General features: G+C 35.8%; 1 protein-coding gene across 3 annotated transcripts in view; it reads left to right on the plus strand.

The window, feature by feature from the left end:
* Positions 1-13,936, plus strand: part of PKHD1L1 (PKHD1 like 1) — a 158,937-nt gene that overhangs the window by 65,950 nt on the left and 79,051 nt on the right. For 2 of the 3 annotated variants that reach the window (XM_047842216.1, XM_047842218.1), the window contains exons 33-42: positions 264-406; positions 814-918; positions 1,626-1,814; positions 2,623-2,793; positions 3,815-4,038; positions 4,816-5,800; positions 8,828-9,076; positions 9,731-9,880; positions 11,786-11,960; positions 12,939-13,101. In XM_047842216.1, the coding sequence (XP_047698172.1) occupies positions 264-406; positions 814-918; positions 1,626-1,814; positions 2,623-2,793; positions 3,815-4,038; positions 4,816-5,800; positions 8,828-9,076; positions 9,731-9,880; positions 11,786-11,960; positions 12,939-13,101 (2,554 nt within the window). The remainder of the gene's footprint in view (positions 1-263; positions 407-813; positions 919-1,625; positions 1,815-2,622; positions 2,794-3,814; positions 4,039-4,815; positions 5,801-8,827; positions 9,077-9,730; positions 9,881-11,785; positions 11,961-12,938; positions 13,102-13,936) is intronic. The other variant, XM_047842217.1, reaches the window with a different exon arrangement.

Genomic DNA, 13,936 nt, shown 5'->3' on the forward strand with positions numbered 1-13,936 from the left:
TATTATATACATTATGATTATATATATAGTATGTTGTTACATGTTATATGATTATATTATTATTATATATATACACACATACATACAAACCATCCAACCAAATTAAAGCCATGGTAATTATCAGATTATCTAGTTTGAAAAAGTAATGTCTAATTAAATATTCAACTTCTTCCTCCTTTGAAATGAGTCATATTCTAATGAGAGTTTAGCAACAGGACGCCATGGAAAAGTCACTGAAACATCTACCAATTTTTCTTTTGCAGAGATAAGTTAAATGCTTCTATACAGTATATTTTGGAAGTGACCACCATGTTTCCACAGAGAGGCTCTTTATATGGTGGAACTGAAGTCACTATTATGGGCGTGGGGTTCAGCACAATACCGACTGAGAACACTGTGCTCTTAGGTAAGAGTTTTATCCTCACCAAAGAGTGTTATCCCTTTTTCTCACTGTAAAGGATGTGCTTATAGGTGCTGAGTTATTACACAAATACTGTTCAATCATGGAAACGTTATTTTTCTATTAGTGTATAAAAAGTTAAGTGTGGTTAAGGTAGTAAAGAGAAATTGAGTAACTTTTTTAATTTTAATAAATATTTTACATTTGATGCATATAAAACACTTTAAAAAGTTAAGGTCTCTGTTGTAAAAATAATCAGTACACAAACATGATAACTATCAGAAAAATATCAAAGATCCTGCTACATAATGTGGAGTTTTTGTGGCGCCTTTACTGTTTACTACTTATACTTCATTTCTATATTTTACAAAAAATATTTGAGAAAAAATTTCCCCCATCTTTTTTCTTTCTAGGGTCCTTCCATTGCAGTGTGATTTCATCATCAGAAAATGTCATAAAATGTATTCTTCATTCAACAGGGAATACATTTAGGATTACCAACAGTGGAGAAGATTCAGGTATCAGCCAACATTTGTATATTGTAAATAATGGAAGCAATTTACCCTGATATTGATTTTATTTTCATTTATTTAATACTTCAAAGTATTCAGAGAATAAATATTGCTATTTCTTTCTATAATTGGTCAGTAATTTGTCTATACTTTATCTCTTTGACATAGGGGGCTACATATAGAATGAGCCAGTGGTAGACTTGAGTCTAAAACGCTAGACTACAATTGCCAAGATGAGGAATCGCCATTCGATTTTATTGCAGTCCCAAACCTACTGAGTGTCTGTTGTTTGTTATTGGTCATAGGTCCCTAAATAAATATTCAAATTGACGTTATATAGATTTTTGCATGCCTCTATGCCTGAGAAAATTATGTTTAAAAAATTGACCATAGCTTTAAAAAAATATCCCATGTGACATTTCTGAACAACTTGTTATTGACTTTCTGATTTTTTTCAAACTGTTTCTTGATCATCAGTTTTGGAGGTGAGTGGCTTATTTTTTTCCTTAGCTTCTCATGATCATACTTTCCATTATTTCTGTTTATTTTTGTTACATGTTTAAATTATGCACATAAAAAATTTAGGATGTTAGCCTAAAAGAGTTTTTTGCTAGTAGCTGTACAAAAATGCAATATTTGCAAAGATAATTATTGAGAATTTTTACTCCTTTTCCTTTTTTCTTTGAAAAATGTGTCTCAATTCTTGCTCCTAGTACATGGATTAGGTTATGCCTGGTCACCATCAGTCTTAAATGTATCTGTGGGAGACACAGTGACATGGCATTGGCAAACACATCCATTTCTCAGGGGAATAGGATACAGGGTTTTTTCTGTATCCAGTCCTGGAAGTGTAATTTATGATGGCAAAGGATTTATGAATGGAAGAGAAAAATCTGCATCAGGTATGTTTCCACTTTGTTGAATTTTGTGTTATGTTTCTTTTTCCTAGATATAATAAAATGATATTGTTTATATTTAAAACACTTTTGTATAAATAATATGTATAAATACACAAATGATTTATTTGACATTGTATTGCTATAGTAAAAATATCAAAAATTTATAAACCTATTATAAGTAAATGTAAGCAATGTATTTTGTATATCAGAGATGATTTCTGATATCAGAAATGTCTTTCTTCATTCTGGAATAACCAACCAATTGAAAAAGTATTGAGATAAGCAAAATACAAAGAAAACTGGAGTATGTTTTAATCACACCAAACTAGTAGCAAGTAACAAACTTCTGTCGATTGGAATCAGCCTTAAAATCAGTATTTCTCCTAGAACAACTCAGTGTAAAGTGTAAAGTTAGACTGCCTGTTTTGTTATATATATATATATATATATATATATATATATATATGTATATATAATCACTTTGAACTTTTTCTCATGAACACAAAGTATTGTTTATTTTTCACTGCATGTTGAGTTTTTCTTTAAAATTTGGTAAGTTATGCCATACTTAATGTGGTTTTCTAGAAAAATTAATGCTGGCTCTTGTCTTCCTGGAATGTAATTTCATTATACAAGATGGTTCTTTTATAACCAGTGAATCATTTTTTTTACTACTTCCTGTTGAAATGTCATGTGCATGAAAAATAATAAACCTGTCATCTGCATGTGTGTTTGAATGATCATTTGAAATTTCTTTTTGAGGATGCATTAATTGCTTGTATTTATTACATACAATCTTATTTTATGGCAGGTTCATTTTCTTACCAATTTACTTCACCTGGAATCCATTATTATAGCAGTGGGTATGTTGATGAGTCTCGCTCTATTTTTCTCCAAGGAGTCATTAATGTTTTACCAGCTGAAACCAGGCACATTCCCCTGCACCTGTTTGTGGGTAGCACTGAAGCTACATACGCTCCAGGTAAGAGGCTTAAAGATGGAAACTCTGTTACTCCAGTGACCCAGGGTGTATGTGACCTTTCTGGAGGAGGAGGCTGATGACTAGGTCTAACACTGCTTCTGCCTCTGACCAACCACACAACCTTGAATAAATCTGGACTGTTCTAAGACTGGAATTTGTTCTATAAAATGAGGCCCATGTTAATGTTGTCCTACCATTCTCCCAGAATCCTTGTATGCCTCAAATGAGATGTAGTGTGAAGAAGTTCTGACACTCTGAGGGCACCTGGATGGCTCAGTTGGTTGAGTGTTGGCTTATGTCATGATCCCAGAGTCAAAGTCTCCAGCCCTGCATTGGGTTTCACACTGAGTATGGAGCCTGCTTGAGATTCACTCTCTCTTTCTCTCTCTCTCTCTGTTTGTCTCCCTCCCTCTGTCCGTCTGCCCCAATTATGCTCTCTCTTTCTCTCTCTCTCTCTCTAATAAAAAAAAATGGGCCACCTGAGTGCCTCAGTCGGTTAAGCATCCAATTCTTGATTTCGGCTCAGGTCATGATCTAATAGTTTGTGGTTCCAGCTCCATGTCAGGCTCCGTGCTGACAGTGCAGAGTCTTCTTGGGTTCCCTCTCTCTCTCTTTTCTCTCTCTCTGCCTCTCTGCCACCCACCCCCACTCACACTTTCTCTATCAAAATAAATAAACTTAAATAAAAAATAAGGTTCTGACCCTCTGTATGTGCCCCAAAATATATTAAGATGTGAAATGATGTTATTGTTTTATTTTCCCTATAGAATCTGGCTTTAGAAACATTGAAAAGGAAATTATTTTTATATTCACTTTTCTCTCTTTACTGCACCATCTTTGTCCAGGTCTTTATTTTAACTTTGTATTGCCTGAGCCCGTCTTGTCACTAAAACAAAAGAAAAGAAAAAGTTTTAATGGAATATAAGCCACCACCATTAAAATAAAGAGTAATGCATTCTGAGAACGCTTCTTGTTTTAGAATATTTATACATGACTTACGGGTAGTTCTTTTTATCTAAAGGACCTGTGAGTTTGCACTTGGGAAGCTCTGGGACAGACTGCCTAGCAACAGAACCCCAGTGTGGCCTGAACAATACTGGGGTTAAACATTCAGATAGATTGGTTTTTGAGCTTTCAAGTTGTTTTTCACCATCTATAAGCAACATTAGTCCATCTGCTGGAACATTACATGAATTGATAACAATTACTGGATGTGGCTTCAGTAATCTCACATGTGCTAATAAGGTAAGAATATAATGATCTCCTTTTTACTACTGTGTACTCAATAAAAGGAAAACGTTTCATCCATAACCTCATAACGTAATTCCTAACAGCTTTATTGCAATATAATTCATATACCATACAATTCACCCATTGAAAGTGCATAATTCAATAGCTTTTAGTATATTCACAGAATTGTGTATCCATCCCCACACTCAATTTTAGAACATTTTACCTTAACCCTTAGACATTATCCCCAACCTCTCCAACCCTTCTAGCCCCAAACAACCATTATCTATTTTCTGTCTTTATGGATTTCCCTATTCTCGACCTTTCTTATAAATAATTGAATAATGTATAAATAATAGAATGATAATAATAATAAAATAGAATGTATAAATAATAATGTGGTCATTTGTGACCAGCTTTATTCACTTAGTGTAATGTTTTCAAGGTTCTTCAATGTTATATACTATGTTTATCAGTGCTTCATTCCTTTTTATGGCTGAATAATATCCCATTATATAGTATACACATTGTATTTATCCATTTATCATTTATGGGCATTTAGATTGTTTTCACCTTTTTGGCTATTATGAATAATGTAGCTATGACCATTCATGTATGGTCATAGTTTTAAGATTGATCCGAGAGATGCTTTAATCAGCCCCCTAAATCAGTTTTATGAGGAAAAAAGTTTGCACATGATTAAATTTTTAAAATTCAGTTGCTGTTAATATAAAATTTAAGTTCACTCCAGAGTAATGTATTGACTTGTTTCCATATTCATCTTACTTTCAGGTTACGATTGGTAGCTACCCCTGTATTGTAGAAGAAAGTAGTGATAATTCCATTATTTGTCATATCGACCCTCAAAACTCAATGGACGTTGGCATCAGGGAAATTGTCACATTAACTGTCTACAACCTGGGCACTGCTCTCAACACGCTGTCCAGTGAATCTGATGGGCGTTTTGTACTTTTGCCAAACATCGACATGGTGCTGCCAAATGCAGGATCAACTAGCGGAATGACCAGAGTGACCATAAAAGGCTCTGGATTTGCGGTTTCTTCTGCAGGTGCAGAAGTCTTTATGGGTCATTTGCCATGTAAAGTTCTATCTGTAAATTACACAGCCATTGAGTGTGAAACATCTCCCGCTCCCCAACAGCTGGTGAAAGTGGATCTTCTAATACATGGAGTGCCTGCCCAGTGTCAGGGGAACTGCAGCTTTTCATACTCAGAAAGTATCTCTGCTTTCATAACGAGAATCCTCCCAAACTCCATCAAAGGACCTGGAGAAGTTCTTATTGAAGGAGACGGTTTTGGCACTGCCTTGGAAGACATTGCTGTTTTCATTGGAAACCAACAGGTCAGAGCAATAGATGTTAATGACAATAACATCACCGTGCTGGTGAGTCCTCTCCCAGCTGGACTTCATCCTCTTAGTGTTGTGGTGGGAAGTAAAGGTGTGGCTCTGGGGAACCTTACTGTTAGCAGCCCAGCAGTTGCATCTGTCACACCCACTTCGGGAAGCATTGCTGGTGGAACTCCTTTGGTGATCACAGGAAATGGCTTCTATCCAGGCAACACCACAGTCACTGTTGGGGATGAACCTTGTGAAATTATTTCTGTCAACTCCAGTGAAGTCTTCTGCAGTACCCCGGCAGGGATGGTTGGGAGGGTCGATGTGAAGATCTCCGTTAATACAGTTGCTTATCCACCTCTGTCATTTACATACACCTTGGAGGATACTCCGCTTCTCAGAGAAATTGATCCAAGGACAGGTACTCCAATGCCTTGCTTTTATTGTCTTGATATGATATTATCAGTAATATTTACTAGTGTAGAAATGGAATAATGTTTATCTGTGATTATTAAGATGTGTTCTTAGACAATCCACTTAACTCAATTAATACATGGGATTTGAGTTCTGTGTAGTTTCCGTTTTGTGATTATTTTTTGCACATTCTTATGATGAAATTTTTAATCTAATTCCAACTTCTATTTTGAAACAAAATCCCCATTAACATGACCTGAATTTCAAAATGAGGAAGAAATAGATGGGTATCTATGAGTTGAATTGATAATTTATGTCATTAATGCTGGTATGGCACAGGAAACAACTGTTAAAATTCAGGGGTAGGTGATCTTACTAAACATTGAGACTTTTTCTATGTATCTTGTCTCCATGAAACTACAATTGAATACTAACTTATTAACTCAACAGAGTTCTTTTTAAGAAGGTAATTGGCCCATTCAGATAGAAAAAATATTATGAAATAAGATTTGCATAATTATTTAGCATAACTCATTTTTCTAAGCTAAGAATAGATTGAGATGTCTTAATTTTTTTTGTCATTATTCTATGCTATTTCTGATAATCTTCAAGGTGTTGGAATGCTTATCATCTACATAATGAATTCTGGAGAGGCAGCTATAGTGTAAAGGTGAGAACATGGCCTTGATGCCTAGGTTCAAATCTTGGTTCTTCTAGTTTATAGTAATACAACTTCTGACAAATTTTTTTAAATATTAGTTTCCTTATACACGCAAGTACCTACCTGATAAGGTTAAATAAATTCATTCATAAAATGTAACTTAGAATGGCAACTTTAATAAGAAAATAATTAAATGTTGGCCTTAAAAAATTTTTTTTACCTTTATTTATTTTTGAGAGACAGAGACAGAGCATGAGCAGGGGAGGGGCAGAGAGAGAGGGAGACACAGAATCTGAAGCAGGCTCCAGGCTCTGGGTTGTCAGCAGAGAGCCCGACGCGGGGCTTGAACTCATAAACCGCGAGATCATGACCTGAGACGAAGTTGGACACTCAACTGACTGAGCCGCCCAGGCACCCCTAAATGTTACCCTTTTAAAAGGCTATTTAAAAATAATCTTTTTAAGTTTGTATTACCAGAAAATGTGCCAGGTTTGGGTAAGATGTATTCTCTCCCTTCAAGAGTTTGCTAGTGAAATTTTCTTTGATACATTAAGTTTTCTCATTTAGGAATTTTTTTTAAAGTGAACATTAATATAGCAATAACATACATTTCCCCATGTATTTGTAATCATTGCAAATGATGAATTGGATATTGGCATGTGTTTGTATTTCTGTGAGCCATTTCTGTTCCATCTTTTTGCCTGAATGTATCCTTCTTTAAAAAAAAAAAAAAAGGTTTATTTAGGGACACCTGCAGGGCTCAATCGGTTGAGTCTGGCTTTGGCTCAGGTCATGATCTCATGGTTCGTGAATTTGAAGCCCTGCATCAGACTCTCTGTGGTCAGTGTACAGCCTGCTTCGAATCCTCTGTCTCTCTCTCTCTCTGCCCCTCCCCCAGTTGTGCTCTCTCAGAAATAAATAAAACATAAAATAAAAATTAAAAAATTAAAAATAAAGTTTATTTATTGATTTTGAGAGAGAGAGAGAGAGAGAGAGAGAGAGAGAGAAGGAGAGAGGCAGAGAGAGAGGGAGAGAGAGAATCCCAAGCAGCACAGGGCTCAAACTCTTGGAACCTTGAGATCATGACCTGAGTAAAAATCAAGAGTCAGACTCTTAACATACTGAGCCACCCAGACACCCATGAATGTCTCTTTCAAGCAGTGTATTTGAAGTTATGGAGCTTGCAGACAAGTGAGAACTGAGCTGCTTTATTTACCAAAGAGATAGGCAATAGATCAAACTTAGAACAACACTTCCATTTGATAGGTGAAAATGCTAGACAAAATTAAAAATTTAAGACTAAAAAATCATTTTTTTGGCTTGTATCTTAACACTATTCCTAACATGAAAGATCTTATTAATTTCTGTGGTCTTCAAAGTGACCATTTAAATGTCAGTGGTCTTTACTATGGTAAGTTATATGCCCATTTTTACCATTACTGCTTGAATTAAAATCAGCCTACTATTTGATGACTCTATGTGTAACAAGTTATGTTGGTTAATATCTATTAACTTATTCTTTAAATATGAAGGCATTCATTTAGATGAACTATGAAAAATTCCATGTGTTTAATGCCCTTAATGCATTTTTGTGAAAAGGAAGAAGGATTGAAGTACTTTGTTCTATGTGCATTTATTCAAGGCATCAACATTCATCTATAATTCTTAAAATTAATTCCTTGTTTCTGTATTTACTATCTTACCTATCATAATTTGTTTATCAAGTATATATATTGAAAATATTTAAATTAAGAAAAATAATCCATCCTCAAAAGAGTTGCCAATATCAGGAAAGTACTAAAAATAAAAAATTCTAAGCCTCATTCATAAAATATACTCCAACTCACCACCCCTGCTCAGACATTCATACTTTTTTTTATTTTGAGAGAGAGAGAGAGAGAGAGAGAGAGAGAAAGCATGATCAGGGGAGGGACAGAGCGAAAGGGAGAGAGAGAGAATTCCAAGCAGGTTCCACACTGTCAGTGCAAAGCCTGACGTGGTTCTTGAATCCATGAAGCACAAGATCATGGCCTAAGCCGAAATCAAGAGTCAGACACTTAACCCACTGAGCCACCCAGGTGCCCCAGACATTCATACTTCTTAATTCTGAATCTTTTTCTTCTCTTTTACCCTCTTCTGCAGTAGCCTGAATTAACATTAACAATAGCAGAATAACAATGTGCTGGAAAATAATGAATGTTGAGATAATTTATAGTAAATATACTATAGATTATAATATATGGTATAGCCAAGCTTTGTATTTTGTTAATGTTTTTTAAGCTTTAAAATACTGGATATTATTTTGTTTATGGAAGTAATTAAGTATATCTTTCAATGCATATATAAGTACTGGATATCTTTTTTTTTTTAAAGGTCCACCAGGAACCCAAATTCAAATCACTGGATCTAATTTTGGTATTGATATCTTGGAAATTTCCGTGATGATAAACAACATCCAGTGTAATGTAACCATGGTCAATGATAGTGTGTTGCAGTGCATCATTGGAGATCATGCTGGTGGCACCTATCCTGTCATGATGCATCATAAGACAAAAGGCTTTGCTGTGTCCACAGTTGTATTTGAGTACCCACTTACTATTCAGAATATTCATCCAAGCCAAGGTAGCCATGAATGTGTAGGAACCTACAAATATTTTATATTGTTTCAGTAAACACTTAATCTTCAGTAAACACTTCAGTAAGAAAATTATTCTTTAAACACTGCTAAGATTTGTAGTTCCTATAACACATTGAAGATAGTTTGGTTTATCCTTCAAATAAGCATGTGCATGTATCAATGAATCACTTCAAAATATTCATTTACTGCCTATATTTCTCTTAGTGTTAACATAATTTTATAAAATCATATTTAGACATCACTGACCTATAATTACGAATACATAAATATTTTTTTCTATTTGAAAATTATTTTAGTGGTTAAAGAAAGTATAATCAAGGTACTCTTAACTAAATAGTAATTTTGCATTTATGTTTTGACTACTCTGAAATTCCTTTTGACATCTCTGGTAAATAAAATTTTAGTTCCTAGAAGTAGTTGAAATAAATGACAGGATGTAATGTTTACTCAGTAAAGGTTTTAAATTAATACCATCAAAAGGAATTCTGTTGCATTAATATAATATATACTATATAATTTCAGTTCTAAGAATCATTTCATTTATTATAATTTACTTCCATTTCAGGTTTTGAAATATGTACACAGAGGAGGCTTTCATTTCATTAGCTGTGTTTTTCCCTTTTATTTTTCTTTATTAGGGAGCTTTGGTGGTGGTCAGACCATGACTGTGACAGGCACTGGGTTTAATCCACAGACCTCAACTATATTAGTGTGTGGCTCAGAATGTGCAGTTGACAGGCTTAAATCCGATTGCACAACACTATTATGTAAAACTCCACGTAATAATGGTAAGTAGTCAGAAAAAAGAGTGGCAGTCTCTGAGAAATGGTTAATGTTAAAGAAATCAGAGTCTAAATTTCTTCTTCTAAGATTTGGAGGCAATTGAATCACCTTTATGACTGTCCTCATTTAAAAAATTTCTTTTTAAATTTTTTTTTAACGTTTATTCATTTTTGAGAGACAGAGAGAGACAGAGCATGAGTGGGGAAGGGACAGAGAGAGAAGGAGACACAGAATTCGAAGCAGACTCCAGGCTCCGAGCTGTCAGCACAGAGCCCGACATGGGGCTCGAACTCACAAACTGTGAGATCATGACCTGAGCCGACGTTGGACGCTCAACCAACTGAGCCACCCAGGCGCCTCTGACTGTCCTCATTTTAAACAATTTCTGTAGAACTTTGTTTTCTAGGTTTATATGTCTTTCAAGACTCATGACCTTTGGGCTAGATTAAATTGTTTATAATAAATTGTGGTTTTTCAGTTTATCAGGTAAACTGATCATGCTTAATGGAGAACACATTTTTAATTCCTATTGAACTATTAGATTTCCGTTAAAGAAAGGATAGTATAATGGTTATGAGTGTAAACCGTGGTAATGCATTGCTGAGATTCAAACCCAAGCTGTGTCTTTGGGCAGGTTATTCAACTACTCTGTGCCTCAGTTTCCTCATCTGTAAACTGAGAATAATCACATTTTCCTACTTTATTATTGTAAGGTTTAATAAGTTAATGTATGTAAAGTGGATGGAATGATATCTGAAACATGAGATGTGATTTGCTGTTGTTATTATTATTACTCTTATTATTTTTATTTGGTGGTTAAGAGCCCGGGCTCCCAGGAGCCCCTGAATTTCATTTTTCCACTTACTATGTCACCTCAGTTAAGTAACTGAACTCTATTTCAGTTCATGCATCTATTAAGTGGAGATATTATTAACCCTAATTCTTGGGTTATCATATTGTGAAGTTTAAACATCTGGTATTTTAAGTACACAACACATTTTAATTATCCAGTGAAATTTAAGATGAAACAAATGGAATGCTCTAGGTGAATAAAAAATATGGTTTATACACATTTAAAAAAATTTAACAAAATTTGAGGAAGTCTTTATAAACATTTTTACTTCTTCTCTGACTTTTTAAAAAATGTTTATTTTCGAGAGAGAGAGGGAGACAGAGTCAGACAGAGTCCAAGTGGGGGAGGGGCAAAGAGAGAGGGAGACACAGAATCCAAAGCAGGCTCCAGGCTCTCAGCTGTCAGCACAGAGACAGACATGGGGCTCGAACCCACAAAACATGAGATCATGACCTGAGCCGAAGTTGGACGCTTAACCAACTGAGCCACCCAGGCACCCCTGACTTCTTAAACAAAGAATATTGAAGAAAATATAACACTTTTATGAATGAGCTTATTTATCATTTCAACATCAGTTTATATGCTGATTTTTTTTTAATGCAACAGTGCTGTCAAGATTTGTCGAGGTTTTTGGGGCTGTCTTGATGCCAGCTCTGCTTCTTTGTACACTTTCGTACCAGGTGTCTGTGTTCTGTCTCTTAGCTCACTTCCAGCTGTCAGTCCTTGCTGCTCTCAGCCTGTGTGTCTTACCAGTTCTCCCTCCCTTCCTGCTCTGATTTGTGGTGTCGCATCCTCCAGGGCTGGAAACCACAGGGAGGTTTGCAGCATCATCTACAGTAAGAATCTCCAGGAAAGGGTCTAAGGGGTTTTCTCTTTGACTACATGCATGAATTTTGAGATTTTTTGGCTATTGCTAGAGATCCTTATTAATTGAAAAATAGCCTGTGTATATTGGAAGTGATTACAGGAAAAGGAAGATGTTATTGAAAATGGGAGTTTTGGAAATGAATAAGGGCCTGATGGCAGAACTGTCCTCAGTTCGATCCTCTTCTCATAGGCAGAGGACCTGAGCAAGCCTGTGAAGTGAGTGTGGTCAACGGGAAGGATTTGTCACAGTCCACGACCCCTTTTACGTATGCCATGTCACTGACTCCACTCATCACGGAACTATCTCCCAAGAGAGGCAGTACAGCAGGGGGCACCAGACTTATGATCACGGGATCAGGCTTCAGGTACTGTCTTTACACACACATACATCGGTGTGTATAAGCTCAAGGCATCACTCTTCCTTTCTCCTATGCAAGGACAGTGCTTAAAATACTCACGTAATGTGTACCCATCTGCTCAGAAGTCATGCTTGAGGCACATCCTAGTACTAATAGCCAACATTTATCAACTACTTACTCCATGTCAGGCACCTTCCTACCCCACAGAAACTTCCTGCCTTACCATCTTAGATATTTTTATCCCATTTTATGGCTAGGAGACTGAAATTAGGTTAAATAACTTGCCCTAAATCCTAGTCAGACCCCAAGTATAAATCACATCTTGTTATTTTTCCGCCACTATCTCATCACCAACCATGATCTGCTTCACTGAGTTGATGAAACATGTCTTCATACATCATGTCCATTTCATTGTAAGTGGCCGGATTCCTTATTCCTAAACATATTCATTATTTGGCTCAAATTTATATACTGCACTGTCATTATTCTTCAAGTGGATAAGGCTGACTTCAAAACCACAGATCATTTAAATCATAGAAGGCAATTTTAATTTCTCAAGTATTTAATTTCTCAAGACCTTGGACTTGAATTTTTACATGGATATTAAATTCTGAAGTCTTTGAATTTAGTGAAAATATCACATAAACAAAAGGATCCCTGAAAGTCTCTACCAAAAGTGGCTCTTTAGAGACCAACATGGATTCTTTCAATAAATTGAACCCAGGCAATTTTTCTCCCAGCACTGGAATGCCTGCTAATTTGTACAGCTTTATGTCCTGTCTTCTTAATCTCTGTTTACTTTTTTTCTTAACACATAGTTTGAAGACTTGCTATTGAAAAAAGTGTCAGTCTGCACTTTGATGGATCATAGAGTAAGATCATTATTTTTGCAGTAGTGCGTATCATTAATAGGGTTTGAAAATGTTACCTAGAAATTTGAGGGAAGAAAGTCAATGTTTTGTTTGTCCCCTTTTTTCTTTACAGTGAAAATATGCAGGATGTTCACATCACCATAGCTGAAGCCAAATGTGATGTTGAGTATTCCAACAAGACACATATCATCTGTGTGACAAATGCCCACACCCCTTCAGGGTGGGCTCCAGTTAACGTCAACATCAGGAGCAATGGCATGGCCAAACTGGTAAAGGTGCTGTTGAGTATAGTACTAATGACAGTAATAGAAAAGTAGAAGAGAAAGGAGAAATAGAAAACATTATGGGAGATGACATAATTGTTAATGGACTTTTTACTCTGTTAATGTCTCCAAAAAATAACTGAAATGTAACTATGCTAAATTTAAAGTAACATGTTTTTGTTGCTTGTTATTAATATTTTATGATTTCAAATTTTTACTTATTCTGGATTGTAGGCTAATTGGTAATTGATTTTTCACTTTATAATTATTGTGAAATAAACCGACAGACAGCTGTGACATCTTTAAAGTAGATTAAACTTGGGGCACTTGAGTGGCTCAGTCAATTAAGTGTCTGACTTCAGCTCATGATCTCACAGTCTGTTAGTTTAAGCCCCGCATTGGGCTCTGTGCTGACAGCTCAGAGCCTAGAGCCTGCTTCAGATTCTGTGTCTCCTCACTCTGCCCCTCCCCTGCTTGTACTCTGTCTCTGTCTCTCTCACAAAAATAAATAAACACTTAAAACTTTTAAAAAAATCAGGTAGGGGCGCCTGGGTGGCTCAGTCGGTTAAGCGTCCGACTTCGGCTCAGGTCATGATCTCACGGTCCGTGAGTTCAAGCCCCGCGTCAGGCTCTATGCTGACCTCTCAGAGCCTGGAGCCTGTTTCAGATTCTGTGTCTCCCTCTCTCTCTGACCCTCCCCCCCGTTCATGCTCTGTCTCTCTCTGTCTCAAAAATAAATAAACGTTAAAAAAAAATTAAAAAAAAAATAAAAATAAAAAATAAAAAAAATCAGGTAGTTATACTTTGTTACTAATGAAAATGTTTCCTGGTTTAGGTTCCTTCTTGT

Source organism: Prionailurus viverrinus, chromosome F2 (assembly GCF_022837055.1).
Source record: "Prionailurus viverrinus isolate Anna chromosome F2, UM_Priviv_1.0, whole genome shotgun sequence".
Classification (NCBI taxonomy): Eukaryota; Metazoa; Chordata; class Mammalia; order Carnivora; family Felidae; genus Prionailurus; species Prionailurus viverrinus.